Consider the following 16984-nt stretch of genomic DNA (forward strand, 5'->3'; position numbering starts at 1 on the left):
GATTTCCCGGGAAAGAATACTGAAGTGGGTCGCCATTTCCTTCTCCAGGGGAACTTCCTGAGCCGGGGATAAAACCCATGTCTCCTGCATTGGCAAGCAGATTCTTTGCCACTAAGCCACCTTGCCCTCTAGCAAGCATGGCAGCACTAAATACTTCGCCTACTCCAACAAGTTAGGTGTTGTGAGCCACTCATATCCTAGCATACTTTATTTAACAGCATGTGCTGATAAATATCAACAAAGTCCTACTATACAGCACAGGGAATTATATTCAATATTCCATAAAGAATATGAAAAATAGTATGTGTATATATATGTGTAACCGAATCACTTTGCTACATACCAGAAACTAATACAACATTGTAAAGCATCTATTCTTCATTTAAAAATAAAAATAAAGGACTTCCCTGGTGGTCCAGTGGGTAAGTATCCACCTGCCAATGCAGGGGACATGGGTTCGATCCCTGATCCTAGAATATTCCACATGCCATGGGCCAACTAAGCCTGTGTGCCACCACTATTGAGACTGCACTCTAGAGCCTGTGAGCTACAACTGTTGAAGACTTCATGCCTAGAGCCCACGCTCCACAACAAGAGAAGCCACCACAATGAGAAACCTATGCACCACAACTAGAGAACAGCTTCCGCTTTCTACAACTAGAGATTGAAAACTCAGCACAACCAAAAATAAAATAAATAAATTTTAAAATTTTTACAGAAAGAATAAAAATAACCCCCACACACACACACCTCAAAACCCCTCCAAGGCAAAAGCTGAACTGGACATGCTACTAGGGCTACAAGCATAAACCATGACTGTCCCAAGCAACTGAGATGACCTTCACTGCATGGTGGTGGTGTAGTCACTAAGTCATGTCTGACTCTTATGACCCCATGGACTGTAGCCCACCAGGAACCTCTGTCCATGGGATTTTTCGGGCAAGAATACTGGAGTGGATTGCCATTTCCTTCTCCAGAGGATCTTTCTGATCCAAGGATAAAACCCTGGTCTCTTGAATTGCAAGTGGATTCTTTACCAACTGAGATACCAGGGAAGCCCCGTTCACTGTATATTTAACTATTATCCCATTTAACAGATGAATAAAGAGATGTAGAGAGACAGAGGCTAATTTCCCATAAAGAGAATTTACCATAAGGCTTAAGTTTCAGGGCACTTCACTTGAATATGCATGCCCCTTCCAAGTCCTATATATAATTTTGTAATCACAGTTTTGAATTTTTTTTTACATAAAGTGGGCTCCTTACAACCTAGATCTGCCCTTGTACAGAGAGGTTTAATAATCAGCCCAAATTCACAGAGCCTGCAATAATACCCGAAAGGAGTTAGCACTAGTACCGATTTCATTTAGAGAATATATAGTCATATCAGAAAATGAAAAAATAGTATTAGTTGTTTTTAGTTCCCCAAGCAGAATTCTAACTGGTATACCTTGGGAGTCTTGCTCTATTCCAACCTACACACTACTAACACCACAAATCGTCATAAAATGCCACTTTTATTATATTACTTCTGAATTTGAATGAGTCTTCAATAACTAACAGATCAAATTTCAACTTTTCACTCTTTCACTTCACTATCAAGCAGACACCACATGCATTTTTAAATATTTAAATGTATAATCTTATCTCAAATTACTTATGTAGTATTTATTTTATTGTTGTCTTTTTCCATATGAAGTTCACTTTTGTTTCTAATTTGCCAAATCCTATCTAAAACTATCCTATGTTTTACTATTATTCACAGTATCTATTTTTTAAATTACTTATTTTAGCCTCTGAACTTAAACATTTTCAAGCTTAATGGCATGTCATATTCCCCCCTCCCAACAAACTATTAACTATAGAGTCAAATCTATCATTGACTAAATTTCAATTATTTTGTACCTCCACGTGGCACAACACCTGATGCATAGTATTAAACAAACGTTTTGCACAAACAAACGTTTTAGGCCTACATTTAGAACTACAAACCTCTCCATCATCTAAATATAAATAAGATTTTATATGGGTCTTTCTTATAACACTGGTTACATTCTTTAATCTAAGTTATAAAAAGTTGATCTCATTCTGAATTGCATATTGTGGCCCAAACTGGTTACATCTTTATATTCTACCTCCTTCTCCTCTGTCCTACCACCTTCATTTCTGAGGTAGCTATGAATTGGGTAAAAGAAGTCACTGGTCAATTAACAAGGAAAATAAAAGAGAATATTTTCCAAATTTAAAGAATCGGCGCTTAAACCTGACTTATCTCAAATTTACACATTAACCTGAGTAGAAAAATACAGGGTCTCAGTGCTGACTTATAAAAAATACAAAACAAAAATCAGAGTTCTGGGTCAAAAATTCCCATATAAGTAAAAAAAAAAATTTAATTGGTAATAGTGACAAATTACTAATATTTTTATTTTGTCTGGAGAAGTCTGTAAAGGGCACTTTATAATAAAAAAAAAAAGGTAAGAGAAATATAATTTTATTTTATTTTATTTTATTTTTTTATTTTTTTTATTAAATTTTAAAATCTTTAATTCTAACATGTGTTCCCAAACATGAAACCCCCTCCCACCTCCCTCCCCATAACAATATAATTTTAGGACAGTCTATTAAATTGAAAAATCTGACATTATCACTGATTACCAAGTTTCAGGGACAGTAGATTGTGACCTGTTATCAGAGATATATAAATTAGTTTCAACTTAGATAAAATATCTTTACCCTAAATGAGACTTTGCTTGAAATGAAATGTTATGACATTTTACAAAGATGTCCAAGCCATAACACTAAAGAAAACACAAGTAGTTTAAAAAGGAATATAAGGGAACCTTACTTCTTTCATAGCCCTTTCCCTAACAACAAAAAACATGTTATGTATAACTAATCGGTAGAGCCCTAAATTGAAAAGCAGCAAAAAGTCAAATGCCAAGTTTATTTTGTGCCAAGGAAAACTGTAAAGACCTTTGCAATTGTAAAGATCCTCCTATTTAGATGATTCTGCAATTAAACTTAATATATATCAGGTTCCTATAATATACAAGAATACTCTGCTTCAATTTAATGCATGCAATCAAGTTGCTATGACCAAAACAAACTTGCTATAGCCTGCTTCATTCATTCCCATGACAAAAATGTATAGATCCCTTAAATGTTTTCCTGTCTTTATCCAGACCCCCTTACTATCTGTTAAATAATTCTTCCAAGTACTTTAATACCTCCTCCCTCAACCCAACTCTTCTAGGAACTACTGCTAAAGATTAGGTCTCCAATTTGATTATTTATCTTACATCCTTTTCAACTTTTAAGAACCTGTATTTCATTGCTTTTTCATGGTGTTTGTTCTGTGCAGTACTGCTGTCCTTCAAGGCTTAATATAATTTCCTGCTTCTCAGTTCTCTAAATATCAACAGCCCTTTATTTATTTATCTACAGGGCACTTTTATAAGACTCATCTTTGAGAACCTGCCTGCCAAGGTAGGAGACATAAGAAATGCTGGTTTGATCCCTGGGTTGGGAAGATTCCCTGGAGGAGGAAATGGCAAACCACTTCAGTAGTCTTGCATGGAGAATCCCATGGAAAGAGGAGCCTGGTGGGCTACAGTTCACAGGGTCACAAAGAGTTAGACATGACTGAAGCAACTTAGCACGCACAGTGGTTAAGCACAGTGTTCTCAAGACCTAACTCTGCCACTGACTAGCTAGGTGATCTTGGGCAAGCCATTTAACATTAGTGGTTTCCCCATCATTAAAATGAGGGTACATTTGTACATACCTCATAGGGTTCTTGTTAAGAAAAAAATGAGCTAATATACAAAAAGAACAGTGCTTGTTAGATATTAAGTGCTATTTATCTACTATTATAGTCATTTACCTAATTCTAATCTCACCATTCTACCACATATTCTTTTTGTGGGCCAAAATTATATCCTTTTATATCTGAATCCCCCTATACAGACTAACAGTGCTTTAAATAGGACACATTTGTTGAATACTTATGTTGAATATTATGACAAAGCAGTTGTTCTGACGGAACATGGTAAATGTTCTCCAGTTAATTCCTTTGTCTATATTTTAAGTTCCTAATAGTTCTCAAAATTTTCAACTGCAGAACAATTCTAACATCGGAGGAGAATAAGTAAGTACTCCAGGATGGTCTAGTAAAATAATTAAAACTTCTATTGTATAGTAGCACCAATCAGCTGTTAGTGATTACTAAGTCTTTTCTGGGACTCTGAGGCCCTTTAGGGTCTCAAGATCAGACACCATGATCAACTAATCTTGTCAACAGTATTAATAGAAAGTGGAAATACTCATTGTTTCATTACCAATCTGGGTTTGACCCTAAGGAGCCCATTCACCCCTTCCACCCTCACCATGCATGAGAAAATTTATTTTAAAATTGCATATTTTATCTTAAAATTTCACAAGAGTTTTGCAATTTGCTCTATAATGTATCCAAGATAGTTTAAATTTTAAAATATTATTTTCTTCTCACCTCTGAGTAAAACTGATGCTCCAAAGAGATGTGTCTGTTTTTTCTGTGGTTTCTTAAGCGCCCTGGTAACTAACAATTCTAGGTACAGTACTATCTCACTTTGAGAAACACAGTCTTTGACTACAGATTTCTTGTGGTGTGCTCTAGTTAAATCCTCCCAATAGCAACTCCCCAAATACTACTCCCTGAATAATCAGAAATTTGAGATATATGACAGAGTAAGAATAGCACCAACATTTTCAGGCTTAAGATGTAATACATTTTTAAATGCTTCAGCATTTGTGAAATGACTTATTTAACAGTCACATTTTAAAGAATATTATAATCAAGTTGTATGAAATTATAATCATATATCAAGTAAATCCTGCAAAGCCTGTATGAGAATTTTCACTTTTCTCAAAGTGTAAGTTTCATGTTATGACTTACTTTCTAGCCAGAAATAATGAAGATAAATTTCTAAAATAAAATGCTAACATTCTTCAACAGGATAAATGCATCTGCTAAAATTATTGGGCACAGTAACAATATCTGGTGAATGCAAAAGATGTCCTTCCTCTTATAAAATTCATTAGAATTTAAATGTGTTATTTTACATCCATATACTATTCTCCTGGGTTTACTTGTAAAAAAAATATGTATTTAATGGCTCAGTTTCAATCACAACAATTTTTTTTCATCAAGGAATTTGATCATAATTAAATTCTGGGGCTACATAATTTCCATCCTGTGGACTTCAAGGTCAACAGCAATGAAGAGGTTATATAAAACTAAATTTCCAACCTATTATGTTTTACTCCTAAATATAAAATACATTGTAAATTCTCTGTAAATTAGTAAAATAAAAATTTATTCTACCTTCCTTGGAAACAAACTATACTGGATTTTTATGGTTGATGCTTATCCCGCCTCCCATTAAAGGATTTAAGGGCAGCAACTTCCATCATAATACTTTTCAAGTTCATGCAAAGAGTACATATTGACCCAAAGAAACCCCTCCCAAGAAAGAAGGGCAGGACAGAAAGAAGGCAGAAAAGGGATCAGGTGCTGAGAGGCCTCATTAGAGCAGGACGCAGGACAGAGAGCAGGTACAGACCTCATGGAATGTGGCTCCACGTAGCCTTGGGAAACACAGCGGGGGAGAAAAAAGGATTGCTTCTGGTTTAGGAATAGAGACTTCGCGCTATGCCGTCCCATGCTGCTGCTGCTGCTGCTAAGTCGCTTCAGTCGTGTCCGACTCCGTGCGACCCCATATACCGCAGCCCACTAGGCTCCGTCCTTGGGACTCTTCAGGCAAGAATACTGGAATGGGTTGCCATTTCCTTCTCCAATGCATGAAAGTGAAGTGAAAGTGAAGTCGCTCAGTTGGATAACGATTAAAAAACCCACTCCTGGCAAGTTCTTTCCAGTTAAGTCTGTGCACTGCCCTTCAGGGCCTAGGAAAGAGGCGCCATTATGGGAATGAATATCCAGGGACTCGAGGGCTACAATCTCAAGCGCCAGCGACAACTTACCGGGAACCCCCGACCCAATTCATCTCCTCAAAACTTCGGAGCAGAGTCACTGGGGTCCTGACTGCCGGTGCTCCGGCGTCTTCGTTTCGCGCTGAGCCACAAGTTCCTTGGCCTCAAATAGCTCCTTTCCGCCTTCGGGGAGTATGGCCCAGCCTCCCGACAGCCTCTGCGGCCTGGGGTAGGCGGCTTCCAGGCCTCCGGGCCGCCTCTGTTGTTTCTGCAGGGAACCTATCCTGACAGAGCCGGAAGCGAAGCTGTGGGAAAGCAATTAGTCCACGTCAAGAAGGAAGAGCACAACAGTTTTAACCGCTCAGACGGGGGAAACCTAAGTAAATGAAATAACGGACTTGTGGCCACAGGGTTAGTGTTTCAAACCACCTACACTGTAATTTTATTTAGTTCTCTTGCTGAAGAAAAAGAAAGCGAGGACAAAGTTACAGATCCATAATTCTAAAAATAGTTCCGTTCCCACATACCGATTCTCCAAATCCTTTAAAATCTTTCAGTTTTAGTTTTAGTATTCAGTAAACATTTGTCTATTTTAGAAACATTGCACTATAGTAATTGAAAAGTCTGTGTATTTTGTAATTTTTTGAGAATGCCACATCAAAACTTGATTTAGCTATAAACGCCCAAAGACTTTAAACTCTTTACTGGAAAAAAACTCAAAACAAAATTGAGTTTTACTGTTCATTACTGTGTTGTATTTGAATATCCTTACAAAAATGTATCTTACAAACTTCATTATATTTTGATTAGAAACTAGAAATATCTTGTCCCAAACAAATGCACAAAGTACTTTCTTTCCCTCAAATGTCGTGATCGTTTTTCACATATTAACCTGGAGAATATCTCATAATTTCAAATATAATACATTTTCTGTTCAGTCATTAAGAAATAGTACCTAAAATAGGATAATGTCCCAGGGCAGGCATCTTATATAATCATGGGCTAAGTTGCTTCAGTTATGTCCAACTCTGTGCAGCCCCATGGACTGTAGCCTGCCAGGCTCACCTGTTCATGGGATCCTCCAGGCAAGAACACTGGAGTGGGTTGCCATTCCCTTCTCCATATATAATCATACAAGTACTGATTTTTATAACAAAAATTCAGTGAAGTACGTCTATCATTGGTTTGAATTAGACTAGATATTAAGTATTATTTGTAACAACTGAAATGTTGACCTAAGATTTCATTGTCAATGTTATGCCTCACATGAAAAAGGCTAGCACAACTGATAGATAATGAGTCAAATACTGAGTTATTTTGGCCCAGAGGGCAACTAAGTAATCTCTTGGGTCAGGAAACAGTTCAAGAAAGAAATACAGCACTGCTAAAATATTATTTAGCATTTGTTGGAAAAATCCACCCAAAATTCTTAAATCTTAATTTATCATTATTATTAAAAATCATTTACTTTCTGGTGACTTACTATCTAAAAACATAAGCATACATTATCTGCCTGATATATTTTTATTTATATACTAGTAAATGTATATCGGGCACCCCACTCCTGTACTCTTGCCTGGAAAATCCCATGGACAGAGGAGCCTGGAAGGCTGCAGTCCATGGGGTCGAGAAGAGTGGGACACAGCTGAGCGACTTCACTTTCATTTTTCACTTTCATGCACTGGAGAAGGAAATGGCAACCCACTCCAGTGTTCTTGCCTGGAGAATCCCAGGGACGGGGGAGCCTGGTGGGCTGCTGTCCATGAGGTCGCACAGAGTCGGACATGACTGAAGCGACTTAGCAGCAGCAGCAAATGTATATTAGTTTATTATAAACATTATTTCTGATGTTTTACAGTTTATAAATCATATACTTTTTCTAATATATGTATATATTCTGTATCATTTATAAAATGTATTTGATTCTCTTCAATGAACATTGGTAATGTCCACTTTGACATGGACATTGAGAGTATCACACTTGAGAACAGACTAATTTAGTAATTATTGCTTATTTTTAATTTTTACTTACTTTCAATATCTTTTTCTAAGATTATTCTTCCCCTGTTAAGAAAATTTTACTTTTCCACATAAAAACATGTAAACTCGACAAGCTATGTTTGCTATAGTAAGCAGTGATTTTTTTTCACCTCCCTTTTCTCTAGTTTCAAACACAAACTAAATTAACATTATTGTTGCTTAAATTGCATTATGAAAGAAGGACCTTGACATTCTTAGTTTCTTATTTAAATGGCATACGTTTCCAAATGGAATTACCTATCTGGTTTTCTACCATCTCTGCCTTTCCTGAAGGCTTGAGTCTAGTCTCAGGAGCTCAAATCAATACTAGCCTTTGGGAGCAGAGTGGGGTTATAGGGGGATTGTGGAATTTAAGTGGTGATAGTTAGGTCTGTACTTTAGTGGTTTTACAACAAGTTAAACCTTATATTGATCTTTTCCCAGTTCTAGTAACTGAGCTTCAACTTTCCTTGTACCACATTTCTGGCAACCAAATTCTATCTTGATTATTTTTTTAATACCCATTTCTTCATTCTAATAAGTCTTTCATTCTAGGCTTTAAAAGCTTTTCCTGTACCTGAGTTTCACTTTCAGTTGATAAACTGACCTGCCTATGTATTTAGGTCTCTAATTTTATTAGCTTGTAGATTTCCCACTGCCTTGCTTCTTCCCTCATCTTGCCCTATGCCAGTGATGCAAGCCACTTCCCTTGACTGCCAACTGCTTTCTGATCCATGCGTCCCTCTGTGTATCATGTTTTGCCAACTGAACATCCTCCTATACCCCAAGTTCCATTTATCCTGACCCTCCACATGTCCTGTCACAGTCAGGAGATGTGACATAAAGAATTCAATTTTATAAATGTACAGCAGCCTTATTGTGACACTGAAAGGCATGGGATTAGGAACAAAAATTTTTCTGAAAATAAAAATGGCACTATGATCTCTATGTACAGACTTAGAAAGTCTTAATGGAATGATAGATTATGCTGCTATTATGGCCAACTATCTGAGTCTTGCATGAACTTGCCACTTATGTATTAGTAAATCTGCTGAATTGAATGCAAACAAATGAAGAGAACTATGATGATTCTTGGAAGTCATGTAAGTATTTGGAAAAGGAGGAATGTTTGTGGTTACTTATAAAAGTGACAATAGTTCTTTAGCCACAGTCACCTGAATAGTGAAGATCATTCGACAATGAGACAGGTTTAATATTCTAGCACAGGGAGTGACAAACTTCCTTAGAGGGCCAGGTAATGATTATTTTGAGCTCTATTTCATCTACCTAATTCTGTCTCTGAGCTCTATTTCATCTACCTAATTGTCTCTATTGCCACAGACAATAAGTAAATATATGGGTGTGGCTATGTTCCAGTAAATCTTCATTTATGGACACAAAAACTTCATATAATTTTAACATCACAAAATGTTATTCTTCTTTTGGTGTATTTCAGCCAGAGTTTTGGAGAAGGCAATGGCACCGCACTCCAGTACTCTTGCCTGGAAAATCCACAGACAGAGGAGCCTGGTAGGCTGCAGTCCATCCAGTCACTAAGAATCGGACACGCCTGAGTGACTTCACTTTCACTTTTCACTTTTCAGTTTCATGCATTGGAGAAGGAAATGGCAACCCACTCCAGTGTTCTTGCCTGGAGAATCCCAGGGACGGGGAAGCCTGGTGGGCTGCCGTCTACGGGGTCACACAGAGTCAGACACGACTGAAGCGACTAAGCAGCAGCAGCAGTAGCAGCCAGAGTTTACCTGTAAAAATTATTCCCAGGTGGCGCTAGTGGTAAAGAACACACGTTCAATGTCCGGGTTGGGAATATCCCCTGGAGGAGGGCATGGCAGCCCACTCCAGTATTCTTGCTTGGAGAATCCCAAGGACAGAGGAGCCTGGCCGGCTGCAGTCCATAGAGTCACATGGAGTTGGACCCAACTGAAGCTACTAAGCACTCATTCTTAGCTCATAAGCTACATAAAAATTGGTGGGACAAATGTGGCCCACTGGTTGGGTTGTAATTTGCCAACTTCCATTCTCATTTAATGGACATCTTCCCAGGATTCCAGTTGACTAGAAATGTTTGTGTGTGTTGTGTGTGGCGCAGGGAGGTCATGAGGGGTGGAGAAGCAAAAATGTTTTTGCATTTTTGAGAATAACTCATCTTTGCCTAAAAAACATGTCTGTTACATTTTTTAAAATATGCACAGTTTTGCTTGTTTACAGTTTAGTTCTCCATTAGAGATGCTGAGAATATTTTTGAACACGATTTTTATCAAATAATCAAAATGGAGATGGGAAGTAGATTACCTCTAAACCTAAACAAAACAAACAAAACATAAGATTACAAAAGACAAGGAACTCTTGCAAAATGAAGTAAAATGGTGGAGAAGCTATTTCTATCATCTAATTCCCCTTTGACTCCCAAATGGTTAACTTTTGAATATAAAGGCACATACCTCCAAGTACCAACTCTCTAAAGGACACAGGGGTGGTAGAAGTGAAACACTGCTCTCATTTATTTAATAATCACTTTGTAAATAATCACCAGTGTATCAGATCTCCATTGTTAAGAATAGCAGTTATGGGGCTTGAAGATTTTTATTATAAGGACAAGTAAACTTTGGAATGAAGTCACAGCAAAGAATTATTTTCTATTATACTGAAGACTTATCTCCCATTTATTTACAAAACAATAGCCTCATACAACTTGTTTGATAGGTTCTGGGATTTCATGTGAAATCACAGACACTAAAAGAAAAAAAAAATGGGGAGGAGAGAGTGCAGAAAAACAGACCCGAATATTTGATACTTTGTTTTTTTCCAGTGCCCCTCCCATATGCTACTTTCTTCTCCCTTTCAGATTCATTCCATACCCTTTATCTGTTGATCCTCTCCTCCGTCATCTCCCCGGTTGCTTCTCCGTCGTTGGAAATCTCCCTTTTTAGCCCTTGGAAATCTCCCTTTCTTTTTGCTCTTCCTTTGTGGTATCTACTAAAACGTTAAAGTGATGTATTTTCTGAAACTTCTGTGGGTTTCTAAGTGACGCTGAGCATGCTCAGTCGCCTAGGCAGGTTTTGTCGCCAGCAGCTGCCCTGATTCGACCTCTCCAAAAATAGACATTTAACTCTCTGAACTGTTTAAGGATATAATTCGTTTTGCTCTCTCTTCATTTTCAAGGTTCAAAGGAAAGCAGCGAGGATTCCAAGGGTCCCTTCGTCCCTACAGCCAATGAGGGGGCTGAGAGGGAGGAGCTTGGGGCTGCTCCGTGCAGCTTGAGCTTCTGAGGGAATCATCCCCAGTAGACGCGGTGGAGCCTGAGCTCTGAAGCATCTGTCACAGAACAAAATTTTTAAAAATAAAAACAATAACAGAAGAGGAGAAACGCTGCAAACTATGGAACGCTGTAAAACTTTCTGAAACATTTGCTGGGAATTCCTGTGGAGCATGATATTTTAAAACCAATTCTTTTTGAAGCCGGTTTGGGTAACTGGGAAAATGATACATATGCTAAATGCAGCAGCTGATCGAGTGAAATGGACCAGATCAAGGGCTGCTAAAAGGGCTGCCTGTGTGGTAGCTGCAGCATATGCTCTGAAAACCCTCTATCCCATCATTGGCAAGCATTTAAAGCAGTCTGGCCACAGGGAGAAAAAAGGCGCTTACCCGGCTGCGGAGAACAGAGAAATACTGCATTGCACCGAGGCCACTTGTAAAAAACCTTCACCTGGAGTGAATGCAGATTTTTTCAAACAGCTACTAGAACTTCGGAAAATTCTCTTTCCAAAACTTGTGACCACTGAAACAGGATGGCTCTGCCTCCACTCGGTAGCTCTAATTTCAAGAACCTTCCTGTCTATTTATGTAGCAGGTTTGGATGGAAAAATTGTGAAAAGCATTGTGGAAAAGAAGCCTCGGACTTTCATCATCAAGTTAATCAAGTGGCTTATGATTGCCATCCCTGCCACCTTTGTCAACAGTGCAATAAGGTACTTGGAGGGCAAATTGGCCTTGGCCTTCAGAACTCGTCTAGTAGACCATGCCTATGAGACCTATTTTGCAAATCAGACTTATTATAAGGTGATCAACATGGATGGGAGGCTGGCAAACCCTGACCAGTCTCTTACTGAGGATATTATGATGTTTGCTCAGTCGGTGGCTCACTTGTACTCCAATTTGACCAAACCTATTTTAGATGTAATCCTGACCTCCTATACACTTATCCAGACTGCTACATCCAGAGGAGCAAGCCCAATTGGGCCCACTGTTTTAGCAGGGCTTGTGGTATACGCCACTGCTAAAGTGTTAAAAGCCTGCTCTCCCAAATTTGGTAAATTGGTGGCTGAAGAAGCTCATAGAAAAGGCTATTTGCGGTACGTGCACTCCAGAATCATAGCCAATGTTGAAGAAATTGCCTTTTACAGAGGACATAAGGTAAGAAAGAAATTAAGATGATGGGTGAAATGTGAGATTGTTCAAACTGCCACTGCAGTGCTGGATACCATCTGTTGTATTGTTTTTGTGCTCATTTCTTTAGTATTTTGGATTCTTATGACATGTAAACCTGTATTAAAATATATGCTTTGTTACCCTTTTTAATCATAAACTGTTAAAGAATTATATGCTAAGTGAAAACTTTTCTAAAGTTTCATGAGAATGAACATGAAACATTTTCACCACTCTAAAAAACTCTACTTATCCAAACATGCTCAGAATTATCTCCAAAGGATTTTCTTAAAACTAAAATCCTAACTAAGTAGATGGTCCTAGAACACTGAAGAAAAATATATGTTTAGAAGCTAAGTAAACATGCTTCCACTGAGATGGAAAATTTAGGATGATATTGTTTATTTTTCAAGAGAAAAAAGTGCTTTCATATAAGAAGACAAGTGTAACAATTTTGCATGACTGGTCAATGATGGAGTTCCTTAGTTCTAAGAAGTATAGGAGAGTGACTTACAAATGGCATTTTCATTGCTTATCATATTTTGAGACAAAAAAAGATAAGGAAACGAACTTTTGCCTAGTTTTGAGGGAAAAGTAAAGATTATAGATGAAGAAGGAAAAAGGAGTTCCAGAATATTTTTATATATTAAAGATTTTCAACATTTAGCAGGTCCGTAGAATAGTTAACCTAATTACATAAACTTGCAGTGCATTTAAAAATATTAAATATGGCAGGAATCTTTAAATCTTAATACAAATGACCTGGCAAATTAAACAGTAAATTATTCTAAGTTAAAATGGCATTATGATTATGAAGCAGAATTGATTTTCAAAACCATCAATTATTTTAAAAAATTATATAGTAGTACCATTCTGAAGAAGAAAATTTAAAGCAGATTTAGGACTTACATTCCCACTTGAAAATTGGCCTCATACATTGTATAAATCATATTTATTTTGAATCATTGAACTCAGTGATATAAATTATAACATGCTATAGGCTTCTTGCATTTAGACATAAAATAGTAAACTGAGTGCTCAAAAATGAAGTTAATTGCACATATACATGTCATGTGTTTATTTTCACTTATTTTTGGTGTGATCAAGGACAAGGTTCTAGCTGTTTATTCATGTTTTATGGATTATCATTTACTGTCAACATCTTATACAGATAAGGTTGAAACCATAAGTATAAATCACTTGTCTGTATTTATATTTAACATTATGTATACTAAATATCAGATATTTTAAAAATAATTTAGATGTGATTACAACTGAAATAATGGCTAATTCTGACATAATCTGTATTTATTGGTTGTTAGAATCACAGATAAGAGTATACTAAGAAAGAGAAAATATGAAATTATCTTTAAAGGAAGTCCTCAGACATACATTATTTATTTTTATAGTTCATACTAGGTTAATTCTTATCTCTTTTTCTCTCCATAGGTAGAAATGAACCAACTCCAGAAAAGTTACAAAGCTTTAGCAAATCAGATGAACCTCATTTTATCCAAACGTTTATGGTACATCATGATAGAGCAGTTCTTGATGAAGTATGTTTGGAGCAGCAGTGGACTAATTATGGTGGCTGTACCTATTATCACGGCAACCGGCTTTGCAGATGGTGGTAATGACATTTACACTTAATATTCAGTATATGCTTCAGATTAATTCTTTTTAAAGTGTCACTGCTGGAGTTGTGTGAGTAAATTGTGTAGCCATCATTCTATAGTCCTTAATGGTCAGAAACAATGGGAAACTTTGAAACATCCAATAATAAGACCAACTGTTTAAAAGAAGTGACTCAAAAGATCTTTCCAGCTCTACAGTATTTCAGAAACCTCTGATGTAGTGTTTTGGGGGGTTAATCTTGAGCAATTTCAGTTATACTGCCTAATAAAGAATGATTCTCTAATTTACATTTAAACTCAACACAAATTAATACCTTCAAAAAGAGTATAATAGTTCTCACCATGTATTATAAATTTCAGTTCTGCACATAACATGCATTTAGTCTATAAATATTCTATAACTGGATCTGCCTTGATTGTAATTTGAAGAGTTGGTTGACTATCTTAAACAATCAATAATACTGTTTAAGGGAGTGCTTCATTCCATGGAACAGGGTTTCCTCTACTTGTAGGTAGTATATTAGATAACTTCCTATTTGGTGATATTGAGGGGATAAGGGTTGTAAAGTTGCACATGTCTAATTCTATCTTATCACTGTTTCAGTGGTTTGTTTTTTTTTTTTTTCAACATTTTTCATCCTTTGGGACAACTAAGAAATGTAAGGACAAGGAGGACAATATTAAAATGTTATGTTTGAGATGACAGTTTGGGTCTTAATTGGCAGGACAGATGTTATGAATTAAAAAAAAAGAATTTTCCTCTGTCTCTCCAAAGTAAAACATTCACCTTCCTCTTTAAAAACCATTTGACCATACTTGGTGTTAGTATTGAAGGAACTAGACAAAAACATTGGCTTTGTGGTGAGACAGAGCTTTGCTCAACTCTGCTTTTCCTCTTTTTGCCTGTGTCCTGTTAGTCAAGTTAATGAAACTGTCTAAACCTCAGTTTCCTCATCTGTGTCAGATGTATTCCTTTCTGTATCAGAAAGACTACTTCAGAATGCTGTTGTGAGGAATTAGGAGAATAACGTATCACGAACATCAGTGTTCTTAATACATGGTGATAATTATTGCCTAGAAAATAAATGGCAACACTAAGAAAAATGTAACAGAATTCACACTATTTACAGTTATTTTTGGTATAGAATTAAGTATTAATAGTTGTTTGTTTGAAGTCATCCAATAAAAACAAAAAAATTACCATGTGCTTTAACATTTTACAACAGTGCTTTAATGCTTTACCAATTCTTACAAAAACACTTGTCAAATTTGAGTCATTCTCAACTAAACTTATTCATTTTGGTAAAGTAGAATTTGTCAGTCCCTTGTGAAAATTGATATATATACCAAATGTACTCTACAGCTCAACTGTCTAATAGACAATGTATTTAGACCACGAGGAAAACTGAATTTTACCTGTTCATTTAATGCTTTCAAAATTTGTTTTAATCATTTTAAAAAGTTTATATTGAAAAAGGCATTGTTAGTATTTTAGATTTAATATTTTCATAATGAAATAAAATAAATTGCTTTTTCAAAAAAGTATTAGAGAAAAAAAGACACAAAACTGTATGGTCTTAAGATTAGTTCCACTAAGAAGTTTAGCAAAATTGTCAAATATTTATAGTGAATATGTACAAGTTTATGGATATTTTGAAGGTTTGTATATAATATATATTAGAAGCTACCCCAATAACAAAATTATGATGTTGTTCTGTTAGTCTTTGGAAGAACTGATCTTATTAGAAAACCTTGGAGTATTCAACATAGAGCAGAGAAAATGTAGCTATTAATGGTGACAAATTAACACCACAGAGACCAGTAAGAAGTAAACAATGTATACAAAAAATCTAACAGTCTCACTTCTGTAGATGATGGAATAAAATATTTAAAAATAAATACTATGAATCTAGAAAGTACCATAGTAACTTAAAAAACAGCATTAAAATTTTAGATTGAAATTGTGATAATAGTCCCATTGATACAAGTGAAACAAAATAATTCTTAAAACTTCTTTTCAAAAGAAAGCTTTATGAAAAGAAAAGCAATATAATAATAAAATGAATTCATATGATGATATTTTTATGAAAGTATGCTTCAATATTATAATTTCTAAGATTACTGTATATATCCTTATAATATTTGTGTATATATTTACTAAATATATTTGATTTATAATGATATAATACATGAAAATATTAAGTTATCATTTTACTCAGACAAAATAATTAATTTTTTTAGATAATGACATTATTTTTGAGGCTTTGGGTCTTGGAATTAAATACCATCTATTCTAATCTAGTCTTCAATCTTAATTTATGCTTAGGCCCTGAGTTGTCTCTTACATTAGAGACAAATGAAGTGCATAATACTATATATTTTAATGCAAAATAGATCGGGAATATGGGTGAATAAGAGAACAATAGCAAAGAGAAAAAGGAGAAAAGGTAGAAAAGAGGAAAAAAGAGAAAAAGGAAGAAACAGGCTACTGTTCAAATCTTGATTGCTATTTTATTCATCCTTGAGAAAGTTATACAAACTGTATATGCCTAAATTTTCCTTTCTTAACTGTAAGAATAATAATATATTTTAAGAATTGTTAAGAAATTATATATAATATATTTAATGTGCCTTGAAACAGTCCATGGCAAATAGTAAGAATTTAGGTGGAAGCGATGGTTAATGTTTATTATGTTCTTATACTGTGGGCTCTGATGTCAGATTGCCTGGGTTCAAATCTGGCTTTTTCATTTATTAGGCTGAGACATAGGACAACTCATTAAACCATTTTGTGCTTCAGTTTCCACATTCTAAAATGTGAGAAATTATAGCAGAGTTGTTATGAAGATTAAAGAAGATCACATGTGTAAAATTTAGAACAATGCCTGCATCATAGAAATTGTTCAATAGAT

General features: G+C 35.8%; 2 protein-coding genes across 5 annotated transcripts in view; one reads left to right on the forward strand and one right to left on the reverse strand.

The window, feature by feature from the left end:
• Window positions 1-6130, reverse strand: part of REDIC1 (regulator of DNA class I crossover intermediates 1) — an 88125-nt gene extending 81995 nt beyond the window's left edge. The window contains 1 exon segment of the mRNA XM_068971446.1: window positions 6022-6130. Within this exon segment, the coding sequence (XP_068827547.1) occupies window positions 6022-6044 (23 nt within the window). The 5' untranslated portion in view covers window positions 6045-6130.
• A 5360-nt stretch (window positions 6131-11490) lies between these two features.
• ABCD2 (ATP binding cassette subfamily D member 2) overlaps window positions 11491-16984 on the forward strand; it is an 88748-nt gene continuing 83254 nt past the window's right edge. For 3 of the 4 annotated variants that reach the window (XM_068971305.1, XM_068971306.1, XM_068971307.1), the window contains exons 1-2: window positions 11491-12426; window positions 13888-14068. In XM_068971305.1, coding sequence (XP_068827406.1) covers window positions 11491-12426; window positions 13888-14068 — 1117 coding nt within the window. The remainder of the gene's footprint in view (window positions 12427-13887; window positions 14069-16984) is intronic. The other variant, XM_068971308.1, reaches the window with a different exon arrangement.

Source organism: Capricornis sumatraensis, chromosome 4 (genome assembly GCF_032405125.1).
Source record: "Capricornis sumatraensis isolate serow.1 chromosome 4, serow.2, whole genome shotgun sequence".
Taxonomy (NCBI): Eukaryota; Metazoa; Chordata; class Mammalia; order Artiodactyla; family Bovidae; genus Capricornis; species Capricornis sumatraensis.